Source organism: Entelurus aequoreus, linkage group LG08 (genome assembly GCF_033978785.1).
Source record: "Entelurus aequoreus isolate RoL-2023_Sb linkage group LG08, RoL_Eaeq_v1.1, whole genome shotgun sequence".
NCBI classification, from domain to species: Eukaryota; Metazoa; Chordata; class Actinopteri; order Syngnathiformes; family Syngnathidae; genus Entelurus; species Entelurus aequoreus.
Genome location: NC_084738.1, coordinates 60,586,398 through 60,607,708, shown reverse-complemented (window position 1 = coordinate 60,607,708; position 21,311 = coordinate 60,586,398). Strand labels below are relative to the sequence as shown.

General features: G+C 38.4%; 1 protein-coding gene and 1 long non-coding RNA gene across 5 annotated transcripts in view; one reads left to right on the top strand and one right to left on the bottom strand.

Moving 5' to 3' along the window:
* Positions 1-21,311, top strand: part of LOC133656135 (uncharacterized) — a 217,827-nt gene that overhangs the window by 191,996 nt on the left and 4,520 nt on the right. For 3 of the 4 annotated variants that reach the window (XR_009827106.1, XR_009827102.1, XR_009827104.1), the window contains exons 8-9: positions 12,441-12,558; positions 20,314-20,662. This is a non-coding gene — a long non-coding RNA (uncharacterized LOC133656135). The remainder of the gene's footprint in view (positions 1-12,440; positions 12,559-20,313; positions 20,663-21,311) is intronic. The other variant, XR_009827103.1, reaches the window with a different exon arrangement.
* Positions 5,874-12,270, bottom strand: LOC133655157 (beta-1,3-galactosyl-O-glycosyl-glycoprotein beta-1,6-N-acetylglucosaminyltransferase 4-like). The gene is made up of 2 exons (XM_062055096.1): positions 12,030-12,270; positions 5,874-9,529 (listed from the first exon to the last, which is right to left on the bottom strand). Exon 2 carries the CDS (start codon positions 9,526-9,528, stop codon positions 8,272-8,274), a length of 1,257 nt encoding a protein of 418 aa, XP_061911080.1. The 5' UTR covers position 9,529; positions 12,030-12,270; the 3' UTR covers positions 5,874-8,271.

Below are 21,311 nucleotides of genomic sequence, written 5' to 3'. Positions count from 1 at the left end.
AATAAGCGGTAGAAAAGGGATGGGATGGATGGATATTTCTGATTGATTACAAAACTTTAAGGAGGTATATTTTATACAGTGTTTCCCACACATTCGTTTATTTGTGGCGGCCCACCACGAAAGAATTACGTCCGCCACAAATAAAATAAAATAAAAAATTTAAAAAATATATTTTTTTTTTTTTGTTTTTGTTTTTTTTTTGTCCTGGAAAATCATATAGTTGATATAGATGCCCATATAGGCTGTTCAGATTTACTTTACAAAAGAGAAGTGTAGGATACTTCTCTTGTTGCCTTATTTGTATTTGACCACTACTGTTTTCTGTTTATTTGTTACTGACTGTGGCAGGACACCTCCACCTCTGTTTCACTTTATGTTGCTGGTAAATAATATGGTTGTAGTAGTAGGCTAAAGTTAAATTATTTAGTATGCACTAATTAAAGGGGCAGAGCTTTAAGAGACATTTTAGCTTTTATATTTTATAAGATATATTTTTTGTAAGAACCACAATTAATAAATACATTTCAGTGAATAACTTATTGTTCAAATCTGTGTATAAATATGTACATAAAGTGTTGTAATTATATTGTAAAATGGATGGATGGATGGATGTTTAAAACAAAACTGTTATTATTAATTAGTAAGTATACATTTTTTGGGCCTTTTTAGAGAAAATCATATCATTGCAGTAAATTATGCAAATTACTCACGATGTCATGGTGCCACGCCCATAGCCACGCCCCCACCGCCACAGGTAGCTTGGCAGTTTATGGGAAACACTGTTATATATATATATATATATATATATATCAGTGTGCGTTTTCCACCTAGGCCTTTGGGGATGTCAGACTTCAAAGATTACCTCTCAAAATTCCATAATTTATATCTCCACATGACCATTGGTGGAGAAATACTATACAGAAACACATGTATGCCCTACTGGGTATTGAAGCACCTCAACAGTGTACAAAACGGGTTGTTTTCTGGTGCGTTTAAAAATCAATTAACCCGCATCAGCAAATAAAACATATCTTATGTGGTACTCCATCCATCCATTTTCTACCGCTTGTCCCTTTCGGGGTCGCGGGGGCTGCTGGAGCCTATCTCGGAAGGCGGTGTACATCCCGGACAAGTCGCCCCCTCATCACAGGGCCAACACATAGACAGACAACATTCACACACTAGGGCCAATTTAGTGTTGTACAATATTAACTATGAACAATAAAACACTGAATATTAACAACGTATGAACATCGCTCCTCTTTTACGTGGAATTTACAATATTAACTATGAACAATAAAACACTGAATATTAACAACGTATGAACATCGCTCCTCTTTTACGTGGAATTTACAATATTAACTATGAACAATAAAACACTGAATATTAACAACGTATGAACATCGCTCCTCTTCTACGTGGAATTTACAATATTAACTATGAACAATAAAACACTAAAGATTAACAACATGTGAACGTCGCTCCTCTTTTACGTGGGATTTACAATATTAACTATGAACAATAAAACACTGAATATTAACAACATGTGAACGTCGCTCCTCTTTTACGTGGAATTTACAATATTAACTATGAACAATAAAACACTGAATACTAACAACATATGAGCGTCGCTCCTCTTTTACTTGGGATTTACAATATTAACTATGAACAATAAAACACTGAATATTAACACCATATGAACGTCACTCCTCTTTTACGTGGGATTTACTATGAACAATAAAACACTGAATATTAACAACATGTGAACGTCGCTCCTCTTTTACGTGGGATGAACAATATTAACTATGAACAATAAAATACTGAATATTAACAACATATGAACGTTGCTCCTCTTTCACTTGGGATTTACAATATTAACTATGAACAATAAAACACTGAATATTAACAACATATGAACGTCGCTCCTCTTTTACGTGGGATGTACAATATTAACTATGAACAATAAAACACTGAATATTAACAACATGTGAACGTCGCTCCTCTTTTACGTGGAATTTACAATATTAACTATGAACAATAAAACACTGAATATTAACAACATATGAACGTCGCTCCTCTTTTACGTAGGATGTACAATATTAACTATGAACAATAAAATACTGAATATTAACAACATATGAACGTTGCTCCTCTTTCACTTGGGATTTACAATATTAACTATGAACAATAAAACACTGAATATTAACAACATATGAACGTCGCTCCTCTTTTACGTGGGATGTACAATATTAACTATGAACAATAAAACACTGAATATTAACAACATTTGAACGTCGCTCCTCTTTTACGTGGAAATTACAATATTAACTGAACAATAAAACACTGAATATTAACAACATGTGAACCTCGCTCTTCTTCTACGTGGGATTTACAATATTGACTATGAACAATAAAACACTGAATACTAACAACATATGAGCGTCGCTCGTCTTTTACTTGGGATTTACAATATTAACTATGAACAATAAAACACTGAATATTAACAACATATGAACGTCACTCCTCTTTTACGTAGGATGTACAATATTAACTATGAACAATAAAACACTGAATATTAACAACATTTGAACGTCGCTCCTCTTTTACGTGGAAATTACAATATTAACTATGAACAATAAAACACTGAATATTAACAACATGTGAACCTCGCTCTTCTTCTACGTGGGATTTACAATATTGACTATGAACAATAAAACACTGAATACTAACAACATATGAGCGTCGCTCGTCTTTTACTTGGGATTTACAATATTAACTGAACAATAAAACACTGAATATTAACAACATATGAACATCACTCCTCTTTTACGTAGGATGTACAATATTAACTATGAACAATAAAACACTGAATATTAACAACATTTGAACGTCGCTCCTCTTTTACTTGTGATGTACAATATTAACTATGAACAATAAAACACTGAATATTAACAACATGTGAACGTCGCTCCTCTTTTACGTGGAATTTACAATATTAACTATGAACAATAAAACACTGAATACTAACAACATATGAGCGTCGCTCCTCTTTTACTTGGGATTTACAATATTAACTATGAACAATAAAACACTGAATATTAACAACATATGAGCGTCGCTCCTCTTTTACGTGGGATTTACAATATTAACTATGAACAATAAAACACTAAATATTAAGAACGTATAAACATCGCTCCTCTTTTACGTGGAATTTAACAATATTAACTATGAACAATAAAAACAGTATAATCAACATTTGAACGTCGCTCCTCTTTTACGTGGGATTTACAATATTAACTATGAACAATAAAACACTGAATATTAACAACATTTGAACGTTGCTCCTCTTTTACGTGGGATTTACAATATTAACTATGAACAATAAAACACTGAATATTAACAACACATGAACGTCGCTCCTCTTTTACTTTTCAGACCAGCTCCTCGATAGTTGTGTATCTTTCACCATCAAGCAAAACACAACAAAATTGTAAAAAAAAAAAAAAACAGCAAAATATGAATGCAAAGTGTAATAAACACCTACAATATGACATATTATCACGTAAAAATCTGCATCCGCATCTGTTTCTGACACACACGTTTCGGGCATGGCTGCTCTGAAAACAAACCCCGCCACTCTGCTTTGCTCCTGGCGCAGGTTTCGACCATTGAAATACTTTCTATAGTTCAAGACTTACGGTAATTTAAAAAAACAGCACTGTACATCATAATGGCGGCGACAGTTTCGATGTTAAAGGTCTAATAAAATGATGTAGAACATCCGGCGGGCCGGATTGAAAATCGTAACGGGCCGCATGTGGCCCACGGGCCGTATTTTGCCCAGGCCTGCTATAAGCACTACTAGAAATAACACAGAGTAAAATAAGTGTGTTTGTTTACTTAGTCAGTAGAGTAGAGTAATAAATGGCGGTAGATCACATGAAGTATCTCATGATTCCTCAACATCGTATCAGGTGGGTCGTGCAATCTTCACGCACGTTTTACTCACGCTTTAAGTGAGGGATGAGGGATTACCTTCCCAGACCTATACACTCCCTCTAAATGCCTCAATTTGTCACTTCCAGATAGGGTTGTACGGTATACCGGTATTAGTATAGTACCGTGATACTAATTAATCATTATTGGTACGGTACCGTCTCTGAAACATACCGTGACATTGCTGGTTTTACGAGCAGAGAAGCATGTTCGGCAGCGCACAAGCACGGAGTACTTACAAGCAGACAGTGTGTAGACAGAAAAGGGAGAATGGACGCATTTTGGCTTAAAAACTAACGATAAAGGTGAAATTATAACACTGAAACGCCCTCAGGAAGAGGTGCTTTAAGACATGGCTAGCTAGCTAGCGGCTAACGTCCATCCGCATTTGGCAGTGTTTTAGCTACTTCTAAATCACTAATCCTTGCCTCCATGGCGACAAATAAAGTATGTTTCTTACAAGTATCATCCCTGCAGGACGAGGAATAGCTAAAAGTGCTTCACTACACACCGTAGCTCACCGGCCTTAAAATGTAAACAAACGCCATTGGTGGGTCTACACCTAACATCCACTGTAATGATACCAAGTACAGGCACGTTTCTAGTGAATATTACTATGATTACATCGATAATCAGTGTTTCCCATAAACTGCCAAGATACCTGTGGCGGTGGGGGCGTGGCTATGGGCGTGGTCACCATACATCATCGAGTAATTTGCATAATTTACTACAATGATATGATTTTCTCTAAAAAGACTCAAAAAATGTATACTTACTAATTAATAATAACAGTTTTGTTTTAAACATCCACCCATCCATCCATCCATCCATCCATCCATCCATTTTACAATATAATTACAACACTTTATGTACATATTTATATACAGATTTGAACAATAAGTTATTCCCTGAAATATATTTATTAATTGTGGTTCCTACAAAAAATATATCTTATAAAATATAAAAGCTAAAATGTCTCTTAAAGCTCTGCCCCTTTAATTAGTGCATACTAAATAATTTAACTTTAGCCTACTACTACAACCATATTACTTACCAGCAACATAAAGTGAAACAGAGGCGGAGGTGTCCTGCCACAGTCAGTAACAAATAAACAGAAAACCGTAGTGGTCAAATACAAATAAGGCAACAAGAGAAGAATCCTACACTTCTCTTTTGTAAAGTAAATCTGAACAGCCTATTTGGGCATCTACATCAACTATATGATTTGCCTGAGAAGCTGGACAGGACAACAAAAAAATATATATATTTTTTTTTTTTTAAATTTGTGGCGGACGTAATTCTTTCGTGGCGGGCCGCCACAAATAAATGAATGTGTGGGAAACACTGTTTTTGGCATCACATCTTCTTTCGTTTTTAAAAAATGTATATTATGTTTATAAACTCAGGAAATATGTCCCTGGACACATGAGGACTTTGAATATGACCAATATATGATCCTGTAACGACTTGGTATCGGATTGATGCCCAAATTTGTGGTATCATCCAAAACTAATGCAAAGTATCAAACAACAGAAGAATAAGTGATTATTACATTTTAACAGAAGTGTAGATAGAACATGTTAAAAGAGAAAGTACAGAGATATTAACAGTAAATGAACAAGTAGATTAATAATTCATTTTCTACCACTTGTCCTTAATAATGTTGACAAAATAATAGAATGATAAATGACATAATATGTTACTGCATATGTCAGCAGACTAAATTAGGAGCCTTTGTTTGTTTACTTACTACTAAAAGACAAGTTGTCTTGTATGTTCACTATTTTATTCAAGGACTTAAATAAGAAACATATGTTTAATGTACCCTAAGATTTGTTGTTAAAATAAAGCCATTTTTTGTGGTGCCCTTTATTTAGAAAAGTACCGAAATAATTTTAGTACCGGTACCAAAATATTGGTATCGTTACAAACTGCTTCCACAGTACATTTTTGGTTAATCCGTCCCTGAGGACCAGCAGGTGGCCACCAGCTAGACCTCATGCATGGATCCATGGAATCTTCAAGAAAAAGGATGAAATGGGAGATATTAAGACCACTTGGTGTCACCACTGGATGTTTTGTGCTTGAGTCATGGCATGCAGCAAAGTGGGACAGATCTGGGATGAAGCAGAGCTCCTCCTCTTCTCATTTGCACGGCCCCTGGATGCCACCCTGCTTGGGAGGTGGTCTGTTGCCCCTAAAGTGTCGCTATCGGGGCAAGAAGGGGGCTGACACCTACACACACACACCTACATACACACACACACACAGGCTGGGTGGGCTCACTGTTGACTAAAACAACAGGAAACGTCAACATTTCAACATTGTGTCTGAGTACCTCCGCTCCCCTTTGCAGTTTTTTCTGTCCCATTAAGGGAGAACTTCAACCTCTTGAGCTGCTTGACTTTAAGAAATCCTTCCCAGTCTTTCCGGCGACAGCGTTCCCATTACTTGGCGTGCGTCCATGACACTGTTGGCGGGCAGATGTTTTCCACCTCCACACAGACGACTTCCTCCAGCTTCACTTTTTATTTATTTATTTATTTTTTTTACTCCTCACATGCGCTCTGTTTCAAAGAATCCCTTTGGAAGCATGGCTGGAATGTGATAGGATCCAGTGTTTACCGCCACAAGTATATTTTGCCGTCCTTGCGCCTACATAACGACCATCAGTGTGTGAATGTGGAAATAGTGTCAAAGCGCTTTGAGTTCCTTAAAAAGGTAGAAAAGCGCTATACAAGTACAACCCATTTACCATTTACCATAACTTGTAGTAAGAGTGCCGTACACCAGGGGGCAGTGTGCATGGAAACTGCAGGGCAGGATGTCCAATTTTTGGGTGTCAAATGCGATCTTTTGAATGAATTGTTCACATTACAAGACAATGCGAAATCTAATGTGAACGTAGTCTGACCCGCACGCGAGACGTCATGACGTCACACGTGCCGCAGTCTTTACCCGAAATAAACATGGCTCAGATTCTGCAAAACCCAAACCCAGTGAAGTTGGCACGTTGTGTAAATGGTAAATAAAAACAGAATACAATGATGTGCAAATCCTTTTCAACCTATATTCAATTGAATAGACTGCAAAGACAAGATATTTTAATGTTCCAACTGAGAAACTTGTTTTTTTTGCAAATAATCATTACCTTACAATTTAATGGCAGCAACACATTGCCAAAAAGTTGACACAGGGGCATTTCCTTTTAATAACACTCAGTAAACGTTTGGGAACTGAGGAGACCAATTTTTGTAGCTTTTCAGGTGGAATTATTTCCCATTCTTGCTTGATGTACAGCTTAAGTACAGCTAGTACCCGCACTCTTTTACTATGAAGCCATGCTGTTGTAACACATGGCTTGGCATTGTCCTGCTGAAATAAGCAGGGGCGTCCATGGTAACGTTGCTTGGATGGCAACATATGTTGCTCCAAAACCTCTGTGCACCTTTCAGCATTAATGGCGCCTTCACAGATGTGTAAGTTACCCATGCCTTGGGCATTAATACACCCCCGTACCATCACAGATGCTGGCTTTTACACTTTGCGCCTATTACACGACGTCCACAGTTTCCAAAAACAATGTGAAATGTGGACTCGAATACAGAACACTATTCCACTTTGCATCAGTCCATCTTAGATGAGCTGCAGCGAAGCCGGCGGCGTTTCTGGGTGTTGTCGATGATTGGCTTTCGCTTTGCATAGTAGAGTTTTAACTTGCACTTACAGATGTAGCGACCAACTGTAGTTACCGACAGTGGTTTTCTGAAGTGTTCCTGAGCCCATGTGGTGATATCCTTTACACACTGATGTCGCTTTTTGATGCCTGAGGGATCAAAGGTCACGGACATTCAGTGTTGGTTTTCGACGTGCAGTTATTTCTCCAGATTCTCTGAACCTTTTGATGATATTACGGACCTTAGATGGTGAAATCCCTAAATTCCTTGCAATAGCTCGTTGACAAATGTTGTTCTTAAACTGTACATGCTACTGATTAGCATTAGTGATTTCACACGGCGATTCCAGCGCCTCCAAATTCGGTAGTGAAAAACACAACTCTGGTTTGTAAACAGTCCAATATTTGAAGTATAAAAATCTTTGTAGGACTCAACTTTTTCTGAGGGCTCCTGTGATAGAGTTTATTCACCTGGCTCCTCTGTGTGTGCATGTGAGTGATGATGAAGGAAATGAGGGAAAATCAACGGTGGGCTGCAGATTGATCCCTGTGGGACACCAAAGGAGTCACTTGTGCTTCTTTTGTGGCGTAAAAATTCATTAGTCAAAAATGGACGTTGCGTTTGATTGTAAGAACTTTTGCCTTTCCTGCAGTATCTCCTCCAGGCACTGGTAGGCCACCGGGTCCACGTTGGGGTCAAACTTGTTGGCGAACCAACAGCTGCTGTCGAGCAACCAGCGCACTTCGGCCGCGCCGTAGATGCAAACGCCGCGGACGTGCTTCCCCGTGCAGGGCGGGTAAAAGAGCTTCTTCTCGTGGAATTGCCACTTGACCGCACGGGTCTTGCTCATCAGGTCGGTGATGTCCGGCTCGCCCCTGGGCACCTCGCCCGGTGCGCCCGGCAGCCTCACCAGTGTGGCCCAGAAGTGTTCGTCGGGCGAGTACGTGTCCTTAGACCAGGCCAGAAAGTCTTTGACCACGACGGAGGAGTTGATGTAGACAACAAATTCACGCGAGAGCACGAAGTAGGCGCTGCCAGTGAACATCTCGATGCCGTGAGGCGGGGCGCTCTTGGCCAGCCACGTTATCTGTGGCGTATCCCAGTTCTTCTGCTTGTGGTGGTAGGTGAACCTCCACTTCTTGTACTTGCTGGGTCGGCACGTCTCCAGCATGTTGGCGCCTCTAAGGCCGGCCAGCTCTGACACCAGCTCCATGTTGGTCCTCAGGGGGAAGTCCTGCCCGCAGAGGTTGATGACGTACTTCCAGGGGAGGTCCACCTCCAGGAGGTCGGAGAGGCAGTTGAGGTCGGCTTGCAGGCGACTGATGCCGGCGTAAATGACGTACTCGCGCTTGGAGGCGATGAAGACGTTGGGCAAGCAGCGAGCTAAACCTTCCATCGCCGACCCAAACGTAGCGGAGGACTTTCGGTCGTAGTGGATGCAGAAGACGTTACTCTGCGAGTACAGCGTCCTGATCAGCCGCTCCACCATCCAGGCAGACTTGTGCACCACCAGCGAGTACGCCAGTTGGAAGTGTGTCTCCTGCTCGGTGGCGCACACGTCGTCGTAGCCTCTGAGCCGAAGGAAGAGCGAGCAGTCGGCCGTGAGGTCGCGCAGGGTCTCATCCCGGTCCTCCGCCACTTCCTTCCTCCTGATCACCAGCGACCTCTCCAACTCCTCCGGGTGCAGGTCGTACACGGCCGAGCAGCTCACGTTGTACTTGCAGAAGGTCGGGGCGCGGCACGGCAGCGGGCCACGGAGATAGTGAGCCAAGTAGCTGCAGCCGCACAGGACCCCCAGCAGCGACAGCCAGGGGAGGAACTTCTTTCTTCCCCACAGAGAACGTCTCACTTTCATTCTGCGAGGAAGGCAGAGTCAAGCGTGTGATTGAAAGGAAGCGAAAGTAAAAAGGGAAGTAGACTCTATATTTGGCTTATGTGAACTTGTGCAGCAGGTTTGTGCAGAATGTGGTTGGGTTGTGGTTTTTTTTTTCTTAAAGAAATACAATCATGTGTGCTTACGGACTGTATCCCTGCAGACTGTATTGATCGATATTGATACATAATGTATATATTGTGTTTTTTATGTTGATTTAATTTAAAAAAAAAAAAAAAAAAAATTTTTTTTTTTTTTAAATTTCTTGTGCGGCCTGGTACCAATCGGTCCGGCCCGGTGGTTGGGGACCACTGATGTAGATGATCGTATCTGCTGTACAGATTTACTTTAGAAAAGAGAAGTGTTGGATATTTCTCTTGTTGCCTTGTTTGTATTTGACTTGATTAAATGTTTGGGTATGATTTTATTTAACAAAACCAGTTTTCTCTTAAGTAATATAAAAGTTTATCAGAGCTCTTTGTCTATTTTATGGAGGGATGCAGTTAATCATAGAACTGGCACCCAATGTTATTAAAAAAGGGTTGATTTTGAATTGACAACCGGTTTAGATGGACTGAATTGAATCGTTATCCCCAAGATTTGAATTGAATCTTGTACTACCCAAAGATTCACAGCCCTAAGCTCTGTGTGTGTATATGTATATGTATACAGGTATGTATGTATACATATACATATATGTGTGTGTGTGTGTGTATATATATATATATATATATATATATATATATATATATATATATATATATATATATATATATATATATATATATATATATATATATATATATATATTAGGGCTGCTACTGAAGATTATTTTGATAATCGATTAATCTGTCGATTATTATTTCGATTAATCGATAAATAATCGGATAAAAGAGACAAACTACATTTCTATCCTATCCAGTATTTTATTGGGGAAAAAAACAGCATACTGGCACCATACTTATTTTGATTATTGTTTCTCAGCTGTTTATAAATGTTGCAGTTTATAAATAAAGGTTTATTTTAAAAAAAATTAATTAAAAAAAAAAAAAAAAATACTCTGTGCATGCGCATAGCATAGATCCAACGAATCGATGACTAAATTAATCGGCAACTATTTTAATAATTGATTTTAATCGATTAGTTGTTGCAGCCCTAATATATATATATATATATATATATATATATATATATATATATATATATATATATATATATATATATATATATATATATATATATATATATATATATATATATATATATATATATATATATATATAGATAGTACAGGCCAAAAGTTTGGACACACTTTCTCATTTCAATGTGTTTTCTTTATTTTCATGACTCTCTACATTGTAGATTGTCACTGAAGGCATCAAAACTATGACACCTGTGAAGTGAAAACCCTTTCAGGTGACTACCTCTTGAAGCTCATGGAGAGAATGCCAAGAGTGTGCAAAGCAGTAATCAGAGCAAAGGGTGGCTATTTTGAAGAAACTAGAATATAAAACATGTTTTCAGTTATTTCACCTTTTTTTGTTAAGTACATAACTCCACATGTGTTCATTCATAGTTTTATTGCGTTCAGTGACATTCTTCAATGTATATATATATATACATACATAAAGTATATGTATAGGTGTATATATAATAATAATAATAATAATAATGAATTGCATTTGTTACGCACTTTACATTTGTTAAAATCTCAAAGTGCTACAAAGTATTAAAAATAAAAATAGAAAGTAAGAATATATTATAAAAAATTAAAATAGAAATGAATCATGATACACACTAGATAAAACAGAAACATAGATAAAGTAGAAATAAGAGCCTGAAAGCACTGGATAAAAAAACAGATAAGCAAGCAGTGCATTTAAAAACAAGAAGGCAGAGAAATTAGATAAAAGCTGTGCTAAAAAGGTGGGTTTTTAGTCCCTTCTTAAAATGGTCGACCGACTGTGGTGCTCTAAGATGGTCGGGGAGAGCGTTCCAAAGTTCGGGAGCGGTCGAGCAGAAAGCCCGGCGGCCCATAGATTGTAACTTTGTCCTGATGGGTTTGAGGAGGTTAGTGTTTGAGGAGCGGAGGCTGCGGGTAGGGGGGGTTGAGGGGAAACTAGGTCCTTGAGGTAGGAGGGGGTGTTGCCGTAGATGCATTGGTGAGTGAGCAGGTTGATCTTAAATTGGGTCCGGGATGCAATAGGGAGCCAGTGGAGTGATTTGAGGATAGGTGCGATATGATCACGTTTGCGTATGTGTATATATATATATACATATATATATATATGTATGTATGTATATATTAGGGCTGTCAAAGTTAATGCGATAATAATGCGTTAACTATACATTTTTTAATGGGCGATTAACCCGCACACATTCTTTTTCGACCCTCTGGTCGTGCCGTAGCTAGGGAACTTGGCTGCAGTTCACTTGCTACTGATAAGCCACAAACAAGTAGAAATGGACAAAGGAAAGTCTACCTTATGGAAATATCAGGTTCAAAGCCATGGTGAATTTGTTCTCCCGACAAGAAAGGACTATTTTCCGCGTGAGAAGAGGCGACATCCCTGCAGCAAACGCCTGCTCCGCGTGTCGTTCAGAGGTAGGTGGTGCTTCGGTTCCGTGTTCAGATTATGGGTAAGGTGCAGTAATAACGCAACATTTAAAGATTGTGACTGAATGATTTAGTAAGTAAGATATCGTAAAAGCTTAACAGAAATCAAAGACTGTTGGCAGGACTTTGAAGTGACACTTTTTTTTTATTGCAAACAGTCGATCTGACATCAGAACATGGCAAGACACTCGTGTCACACACTTTTACGGCTTCAAAATAAAAGCGCTACGCTACATCATGTTTAATGTCTTACATTACGATCATACTTTGTTTCTAGGGGTGGGCACCGGATCCGGTACTTTTTTGTCACCGACCAAAACCAGCCGGACCTACCGGGCACCGATAACATTTGATGACGATAACAGCGACATCATCATCGTCAACGTCTGCTCCAGGTAAACAGCCGACTGTATAAGAAGACGTTAGCTTTGCATTTTAACTTGCAATAATCAGCTCGGTTCCTCGTACTGTACTTTGTAATGTTAATGTAAAGTTTTTGCTTCACTTTTATTTGTAGTTTAATACTTAAATTAATGTATTCAAATCGGTCTTAATTTTGACCCCATCCTCTTTTGCTCATTTTTTTTTAACTTAATTGCCTCCATGGACCAGATTTTCCAGATAGAAAAAGTACATGGAGCCGGGTTTTATCTGGTGCAATACCAAGAAAGTAACACTGCATAGTTGTGGTTAAGTGTTTTTATATAGAAAAATATTTGCAAAACAATTGCAAAGATGTTACTATACAAATAATTGGATATTGTTTTGATATATTTGAGGATCCATCGATAAAGACAAATAAATGTAACATTTGAAAATTTTAGGATGTCATTATAACTCAATCATTTTTGACCACATGAACGCACATAAAAGTAAAATAAAAACAGAATACAATGATTTGAAAATCCTTTTCAACTTATATTCAATTGAATAGACTGCAAAGACAAGATATTTAATGTTCCAACTGAGAAACTTCATTTTATTTTTTGCAAATAATCATTAACTTAGAATTTAATGGTAGCAACACATTGCAAAAAAGTTTGCACAGGGGCATTTTTACCACTGTGTTACATGGCCTTTCCTTTTAACAACACTCAGTAAACGTTTGGGAACTGAAGAGACCGAAGGTGGAATTATTTCCCATTCTTGCTTGTTGCATCTACGGTCTGTAAAATCATCAAAAGGTTCAGAGAATCTGGAGAAATCCCTGCAAGGCCTAAAACCCGGGGACCTTCGATCCCTCAGGCGGTACTGCATCAAAAAAGCGACAACAGTGTGTAAAGGTTATCACCACATGGGCTCAGGAACACTTCAGAAAACCACTGTCAGTAACTACAGTTCGTTGTTACATCTGTAAGTGCAAGTTAAAAGTCTACTATGCAAAGCGAACATCAACAACACCCAGAAACGCCGCCGGCTTCGCTGGGCCTGAGCTCATCTAAGATGGACTGATGCAAAAGTGGAAAAGTGTTCTGTGGTCTGACGAAGCCACATTTCGAATTGTTTTTGGAAACGGTGGACTTCGTGTCCTCCGGACCAAAGAGGAAAAGAACCATTCAGACTGTTAAAGGTGTAAAGTTGAAAAGCCAGCATCTGTGATGGTATGGGGGTGTATTAGTGCCCAAGACATGGGTAACTTGCACATCTGTGAAGGCACCATTAATGCTGAAAGGTACATACAGGTTTTGGAGCAACTTATGTTGCCATCCAAGCAACGTTATCATGGACGCCCCTGCTTATTTCAGTAAGACAATGCCAAGCCACGTGTTACAACAGCCTGGCGTCATAGTAAAAGAGTGCAGGTACTAGACTGGCCTGCCTGTAGTCCAGACCTGTCTCCCATTGAAAATGTGTGGCGCATTATGAAGCCTAAAATAGCACAAGGGAGACCCCCGGACTGTTGAACAACTTAAGCTGTACATCAAGCAAGAATGGGAAAGAATTCCACCTGAGAAGCTTCAAAAATGTGTCTCCTCAGTTCCCAAACGTGTAACACAGTGGTAAAAATGCCCCTGTGCCTGTGTGTTGTTGCCATTAAATTTTAAGTTAATGATTATTTGCACACAAAAAATAGGTTTCTCAGTTGGAACATTAAATATCTTGTCTTTGCAGTCTATTCAATTGAATATAAGTTCAATCAATCAATCAATCAATGTTTATTTATATAGCCCTAAATCACAAGTGTCTCAAAGGGCTGTACAAGCCACAACAACATCCTCGGTACAGAGCCCACATACGGGCAAGGAAAACTCACCCCAGTGGGACGTCAATGTGAATGACTATGAGAAACCTTGGAGAGGACCGCATATGTGGGTAACCCCCCCCCCCCCCCCCCCCCCTCTAGGGGAGACCGAAAGCAATGGATGTCGAGTGGGTCTGACATAATATTGTGAAATGACGGGTGTTTTTTGCCAAATCGCTCTACACTCCCAAGAGCGTCTTCAAGCTGCTGCATTTCAATGCGCCGCCATTTTGTCCGGATTTGCAAATCATTGTATTCTGTTTTTATTTACCATTTAACACAACGTGCCAACTTCACTGCTTTTGGGTTTTGTACCATGTTAGCTAAATAGAAACATGTTTATGATTAGGGATGATGTTTGATAAGAAATTATCGAGTTCGAGTCTATTATCGAATCCTCTTATCGAACCGATTCCTTATCGATTCTCTTATCGAGTCCAGATAGGTTGTTGTATATGGAAAAAAACACACAATATTTGGTTTAACAAAAGCTCACTTTTATTATATAAGAAAACAATTTAATCTAATAAATAAATAAATATTGACTGTTACGCCCCTAAAAAAATAAAATAAAAAAAATAAACATTGACTGTTGTTACCCAAAGTATATTAAGTGGGATTTTTCAGAAAAACAAATATATACAGTAACACAAAAACAACCTGTCTCCGTGATCACTATAGGTGTATAAATAATATAGTGTTAAATAAAATCAGTCCCTTGGGCACAAAACTGGAAATAATACAGCTCTCCAAAAAGTGCAATTCTGCTGCTATTTGACATAACTGTTTGTTATGATGCTTTGAAATTGTTGCACTTTAAAGAAAGAAAGACAATTCTATGAAGAGAAAAGTTGTTTGCTAAATGTGGTTACAATGCTAAAAAATGAAAAGTTAAAGCTAAAAAAAGAAATGCACTTTATTGAGTTAACATTATTTCTTTATAGGGGGAAAGATGTTACGAGCTAGGGAATACAACAACTACACTACCCATCATGCAACGGGAGTGACGAGCATGCGCGGTAGCCCCGAAAAGTGTTGTTGCATGTCGTCACCCGTGAAAGTAAACGTCAAGAACTCAGCCAACACGCCTCGTCTGCATTATTTATAATTAGACAGACAACACATGTACAGTGTGAAAAACAAAAGTTAAAAAAGGGAGATGTGTTGTATATATATGTATGTGCTGCGGTTGCTTTAAGAACGTTGCGCCAGCTGCCGTAAAGGAGGTTCGTTGCTAGCCTGGTTGCTATGTTTCCGGTGGGTCGTAAAAGTGTTCTTCATGAGTTTGTACCCTGCTCAAATCTCTCAGTAAAGTTATTAATTGGATTATACCTTTTGTTTTGAACTTTATTACACCTTGGAGCGCTTTTTCCCGTCCATTGTTTTCCTGCTTTCGCTATCTGCGCCTAATGACTGAGCTACGTGACTGATTTATTGTGATGTCACACGGAGCATTTCTGGTCGGGACGGGATTCGTTCCGAGGGATTCGAATAAAGAACCAACTCTTTTCTTTACTATAGTGGTCTCGATAACGGGTACCGGTTCTCAAAAAGGGATTTGAGTCCGAGGACTCGGTTATTTTCTTATCAAACAACCGGGAAAACCGGTTTCGAGTATCATCCCTATTTATGATACATGCGTTATTTTAATCAGCAAAACATTTAATGTGACATTGCCATAACAGATGCAACAAATCAATGCATCACACAACCCGTGGCTAAGATACAGCTGTTTGTAATCATACATTTGGTCAGCGGGTGGTTTCTTGTGCCAAAGCATGCATTAAGCTTTGAAAAATGTTTCTCTAATCCCTACCTCAGGGTCTTGTGGTAGCTATTCAGCCTACCTTTCTAAGTTACGGTAACCATATTTGTACCCCTACTGCTACATAGATATTCAAACCGAGTCCAAAGTAATCTTGGAGATAGCTTTAAAAAGCCTAAATCAACTATGGTTTTGATTTGTTAAATCAGAGTTAATTGTACAGTATAATAGATAATAAGATAGGATATGGTACATTAAGAATGATTGTGGTTTAGTTTATAAATTGTTATACACAGTTTGATCATTTTATTAACATTAAAATCATCATACCATGTATACGGTTTAGTTACAACTGTACTCCCACTGCTTTCTGGGTATTTGAACAGTACCATGAGTCAAAGTAGCTGTCACGACACGGACTTTGGGATGTTTGTTTTCCCGAGATGCAAGTAAAGTTGGAGTGGACATGGCGTGAAGGTAAATACATGATATTATTTTAACACTAGCAAAAGGTGCAAAACTAAAGGCGCGGAGAACAAACTTGACTAATGAAACCATAAACTAGCACTTGGGCAAAAGCTATGGACATGAAAACGAAAACACTTACTGAGACATAAAAATAGACAAAACTCACTTCAATCCAATCCAATCCACTTTATTTATATAGCACATTTAAACAACAAGAATGTTTCTAAGGTGCTGCACAGCCATGTTAAAAACAATATAAAACCAATATTAAAAACAATATTATGCTCCACCAATGACTGAATAAAAACAAAAAATAAATATAAAACCAATATAAAAATAAATATGATTAAAAACGATTTTAAAGGGTAAAACCAATTAAAACAGTAAATACAAATCAAAATGTATTTAAAAAAAAAAAAAAAACATGGCATGGAACTATGGTAACATGGGTAGCAGAAGTCATCAAAGGTAAACAGGGGTAACAGCCAACAGAAAAAGAAAGGCTTAAATAACAGTGACATGATTGACAACAGGTGCGTGAGTGAGAATGTGAACCAGGTGAAACTAATGGTTGCTCTGGTGACAAAGCAAGGGAGTGAAAACAGGAACTAAAAAGAGTCCAAAAACCAAACAGAACATAACTTAAACAAAACATGATCACAGAACATGACAGTGGCTTTGTATATAAAGCCTAAGATATGTTTTCTAAACTGTAAAAGTTTGTCACATCAAATGTTAATTTGAAGTTTGTATTCAAGACAATTAAGTCATCGCCATTTTAGTTCCTATCAGATCAAAAATTACCAATGCGTTAAAATACAAAGTTCATGTACTCCTAATCCAAAAGGTCAAAATGACATCGATACCCGGAATGCATAGCTGCGACAGTACTGCTGTTTTGTCTAATTTTGGAGTAAATCAAAGGGTTTTTTTTTGGAACATTTACTTGCAGTCAAGGTTAGTTTCAGGGGGAAAAAAGGGTAACCGTGACTAAAAAGGGTGGGAGGAGTGCTAACTGTTTTGTCCAATATTGTAGAAAAATCAACAACACCCGGGAATTGTTGCCGTTTTAAAAACAGCTAGCTTTAATGTCCTGAATAAGTCAAACGTTTTTGAAGACGGAATGGTTGACATTGGTTGAAAAAATGTGGGCGGTTTAGTCGAAAGAAAAAAAATGGTGCAAATAACTGAAATTGACAAATTATTGTATATCTGGGAATTTTGGAAAATAATAATAAATAGATGAACGTTGACGTAGTGCAACATTTGTGTGAATTGCCCCTGCGCTAGTCGAGTCGTTAGCATATGTCCCCGTACATGTGACTCTGAGGTGTATGGCGGCAAAAGTGGCTAAAATGTTAGCATGTTAATGTTAGCATGCTAGCATGCAAACAGCATACATCGAGTTATGCAACTCAGAATCAGAATCAGAATCACTTCATCAATCCCAGACGGGAAATTAAAATTTTCCGCACAATCCCATTCAAGATCAGACAAACATTCAAGCATTACAGGGAGACAGAACAGGATCAAACATTACAGGGAGACAGAACAGGATCAAACATTACAGGGAGACAGAACTGGATCGCTGACGGGTCTGCCAACTTCCGGCGCCCCTTACAAAACTTAAACGGAGCAACAAAATTAGCTTAAAAAGGAAGTATGCGTAAATGCCTGGGGAGGGGGGGTTGTTCTAAATCAGGGATGTCCAAAGTGCGGCCCGGGGGCCATTTGCGGCCCGCAAGTCATTTTTTAACGGCCCCACGGCCCATTTTAAAATATGATTAAAAAAATCAAAAACATAAAAAGTGGTATGAAAGAGCAAACAGGTGAAATGTAACAAGAAAATGTTGCAATGTTTACTCTAATAACACAAAGCTGCCATGCAGGCTGTTTCTTTCTTTAAAAAATAATAATGAATCAAAATCAATGTTATTATGAATTATTGACCTATCCAAGGCATATTTTGTGTTTGCCATATAAAAAATGTTTCTTTTTTTTTTTTAAAGAAGGGCCTAAAATGAACAAACAAAAACATAAACAACAATACAACGTATAATTGAGGGATAGATCTGAAGTTGATCTCGAGATTATTGTGTTAAAAGTAAACAGTAAAAAAAAATGTATAATTTATTTTTTAACACTTTAATGAGTTTTGGTTCCCCAATAATTTTTGTGTGATTTGTTTTTAAGTGTCATTGCTCAAAAAATAATAATGAATTAAAATCAATGGTGTTATGAGTTATTGACCTTTTTAAGGCTCCAATTATTATATAATGTGAAATATTCCTCTAAAAAATTTTATTGGGTGAAGATATTGCATGTTTTGTGTTTTTTCCATAAAAAAACAGGGTTTTCTTTGACAAAAAGAGCATACGACTTAAATCTTTAAAAACGTTATATTGACAGATAGACCTAATGTTGATCTAGAGATAATAATACTGAATAAAGGGGCGGCGTGGCGAAGTTGGTAGAGTGGCCGGGCCAGCAATCGGAGGGTTGCTGGTTACTGGGGTTCAATCCCCACCTTCTACCATCCTAGTCACGTCCGTTGTGTCCTTGGGCAAGACACTTCACCCTTGCTCCTGATGGCTGCTGGTTAGCGCCTTGCATGGCAGCTCCCGCCATCAGTGTGTGAATGTGTGTGTGAATGGGTGAATGTGGAAATAGTGTCAAAGCGCTTTGAATACCTTGAAGGTAGAAAAGCGCTATACAAGTATAACCCATTTATCATTTAATAATGACACATTTTAAATATTTTTTGGATCAAAACCCTTTGGGGTCCCCGGGATCAAGCCTGAGTGGAGGCCTTAATGTATATTTTTTATGCGTATATTGTGTTGGTTTTTAAAATAAAAAATATATCAAAATGGCCCCCGCTTGCTTTGATTTTTCAGTGTGCGGCCCTCAGTGGAAAAAGTTTGGACACCCCTGTTTTAAGTGGATCTATATCCATCCATCCATTTTCTACATTTTGTCCCTTTTGGGGTCGCTGGAGCCTATCTCAGCTGCATTCGGGCGGTAGGCAGAAGTCGATCTATATTTATTTCTTATTCGTTCATGTTGTTAAGGATACGATGTTATGCAGAGGTGTACTTAGAACAATTTGATTGCCAAAATTATACTATTTATAGTCGTGGCGGAGAGCGGGGTAAGGGGCGTGAAACAGGCAAATAATTGGGTAAGCGGGCTCCATCTTGTGGTACGGCCAAATAATGACTTAAATTAAAAGTACAGTGTTTTATTTCCCTAAATTCAAACACAGTGTTACTGTTCGAACCGTGTGTAATGTTACAGTGGGCAAAAATATTAAATATACTTGTTTTTCTGAATACTTGGGCCTACTACGCTACTGCATTTCAATGTTGGTCATCATGCTGGTACCATGTTTTAGAACCACTGCTCCTTTTCAGTTGTTTATTGCAAAAAAAATATATAATAATAATAATAAGTTAGTTTTATTTGAGTTTATCCCATCCTTGTCAAGCCTTATAGCGTTTTTCTTGCCATGCATAACCTTTTCCATCGCTCCTCCTCGTTTGGTCCGCCATGGTGGGTGAGGTAGTTCAGGGTGGTGGGAAAAACTCTAGTAGGAAGCCATTCCCCCCCCCCCCCCCCCTCCCCGGTCTACGTTAACGTGTTCTCCGGCTGGATTGCGCATTCTTTCCACCTCAGTCGGCCTCGAGGGTCAAGCAGAACCAGACCCCGTCTTCTGCCCCTTCCTCCCTGGTGATGAGGAGGATGATGATGATGCCACAGGAGCACCCACAGGAGCCTCTCATGGACATTCTCGGGCCTGAATCACACTTTCCAGCGACTTCCTGCCTCCCGTTTCTCTCTCATCAGGTGCTGTGCAGAACGCCTTAAACGTAAACACATGTGTCGGCGCGGTAACGTGAGTCTTTCCATTCCAGACGCTGGATTTTTTTACGTCTGCCAGGGAAAACACGCCGTGACGATGAAAAGGGAGGAGGAGGAGGGGAGCCAAGATGGAGGATGCTGAGGCCATGTTCACCAGCAACAGGTGGCGCTATCATAATATAACAATAATAATAGGTTTTGTTTGTAAAAAGCACTTTACATTGAGTAAACAACCTCAAAGTGCTACAATGTATTAAAAAAACAAAAACAAATAAAAATAAGATAATAAATACAAATAAAAACTACAACAGCCAAATAGCTAAAACTAGTATGCTTATATCTAAAATAAGGGTTTTTAAGCCTTTTTTAAAAGCATCCACAGTCTGTGGTGCCCTCAGGTGGTCAGGGAGAGCGTTCCACAGACTGGTAGCTTTGTCCTCGGAGGTTGGAGGAGGTTAGCCTGTCCGGAGCGGAGGTGTCGTGTGTAGGGATGATGTTTGATAAGAAATTATCGAGTTTGAGTCTATTATCGAATCCTCTTATCGAACCGATTCCTTATCGATTCTCTTATCGAGTCCAGATAGGTTGTTGTATATGGAAAAAAACACACAATATTTGGTTTAACAAAAGCTCACTTTTATTATATAAGAAAACAATTGAATCTAATAAATAAATAAATATTGACTGTTACCCCCCTAAAAAAATAAAATAAAATAAATAAACATTGACTGTTGTTACCCAAAGTATATTAAGTGGGATTTTTCAGAAAAACAAATATATACAGTAACACAAAAACAACCTGTCTCCGTGAT

Excerpts from the sequence above, each read along its gene's own strand:
- LOC133655157 (XM_062055096.1), bottom strand. The coding sequence starts at position 9,528 with ATGAAAGTGAGACGTTCTCTGTGGGGAAGAAAGAAGTTCCTCCCCTGG.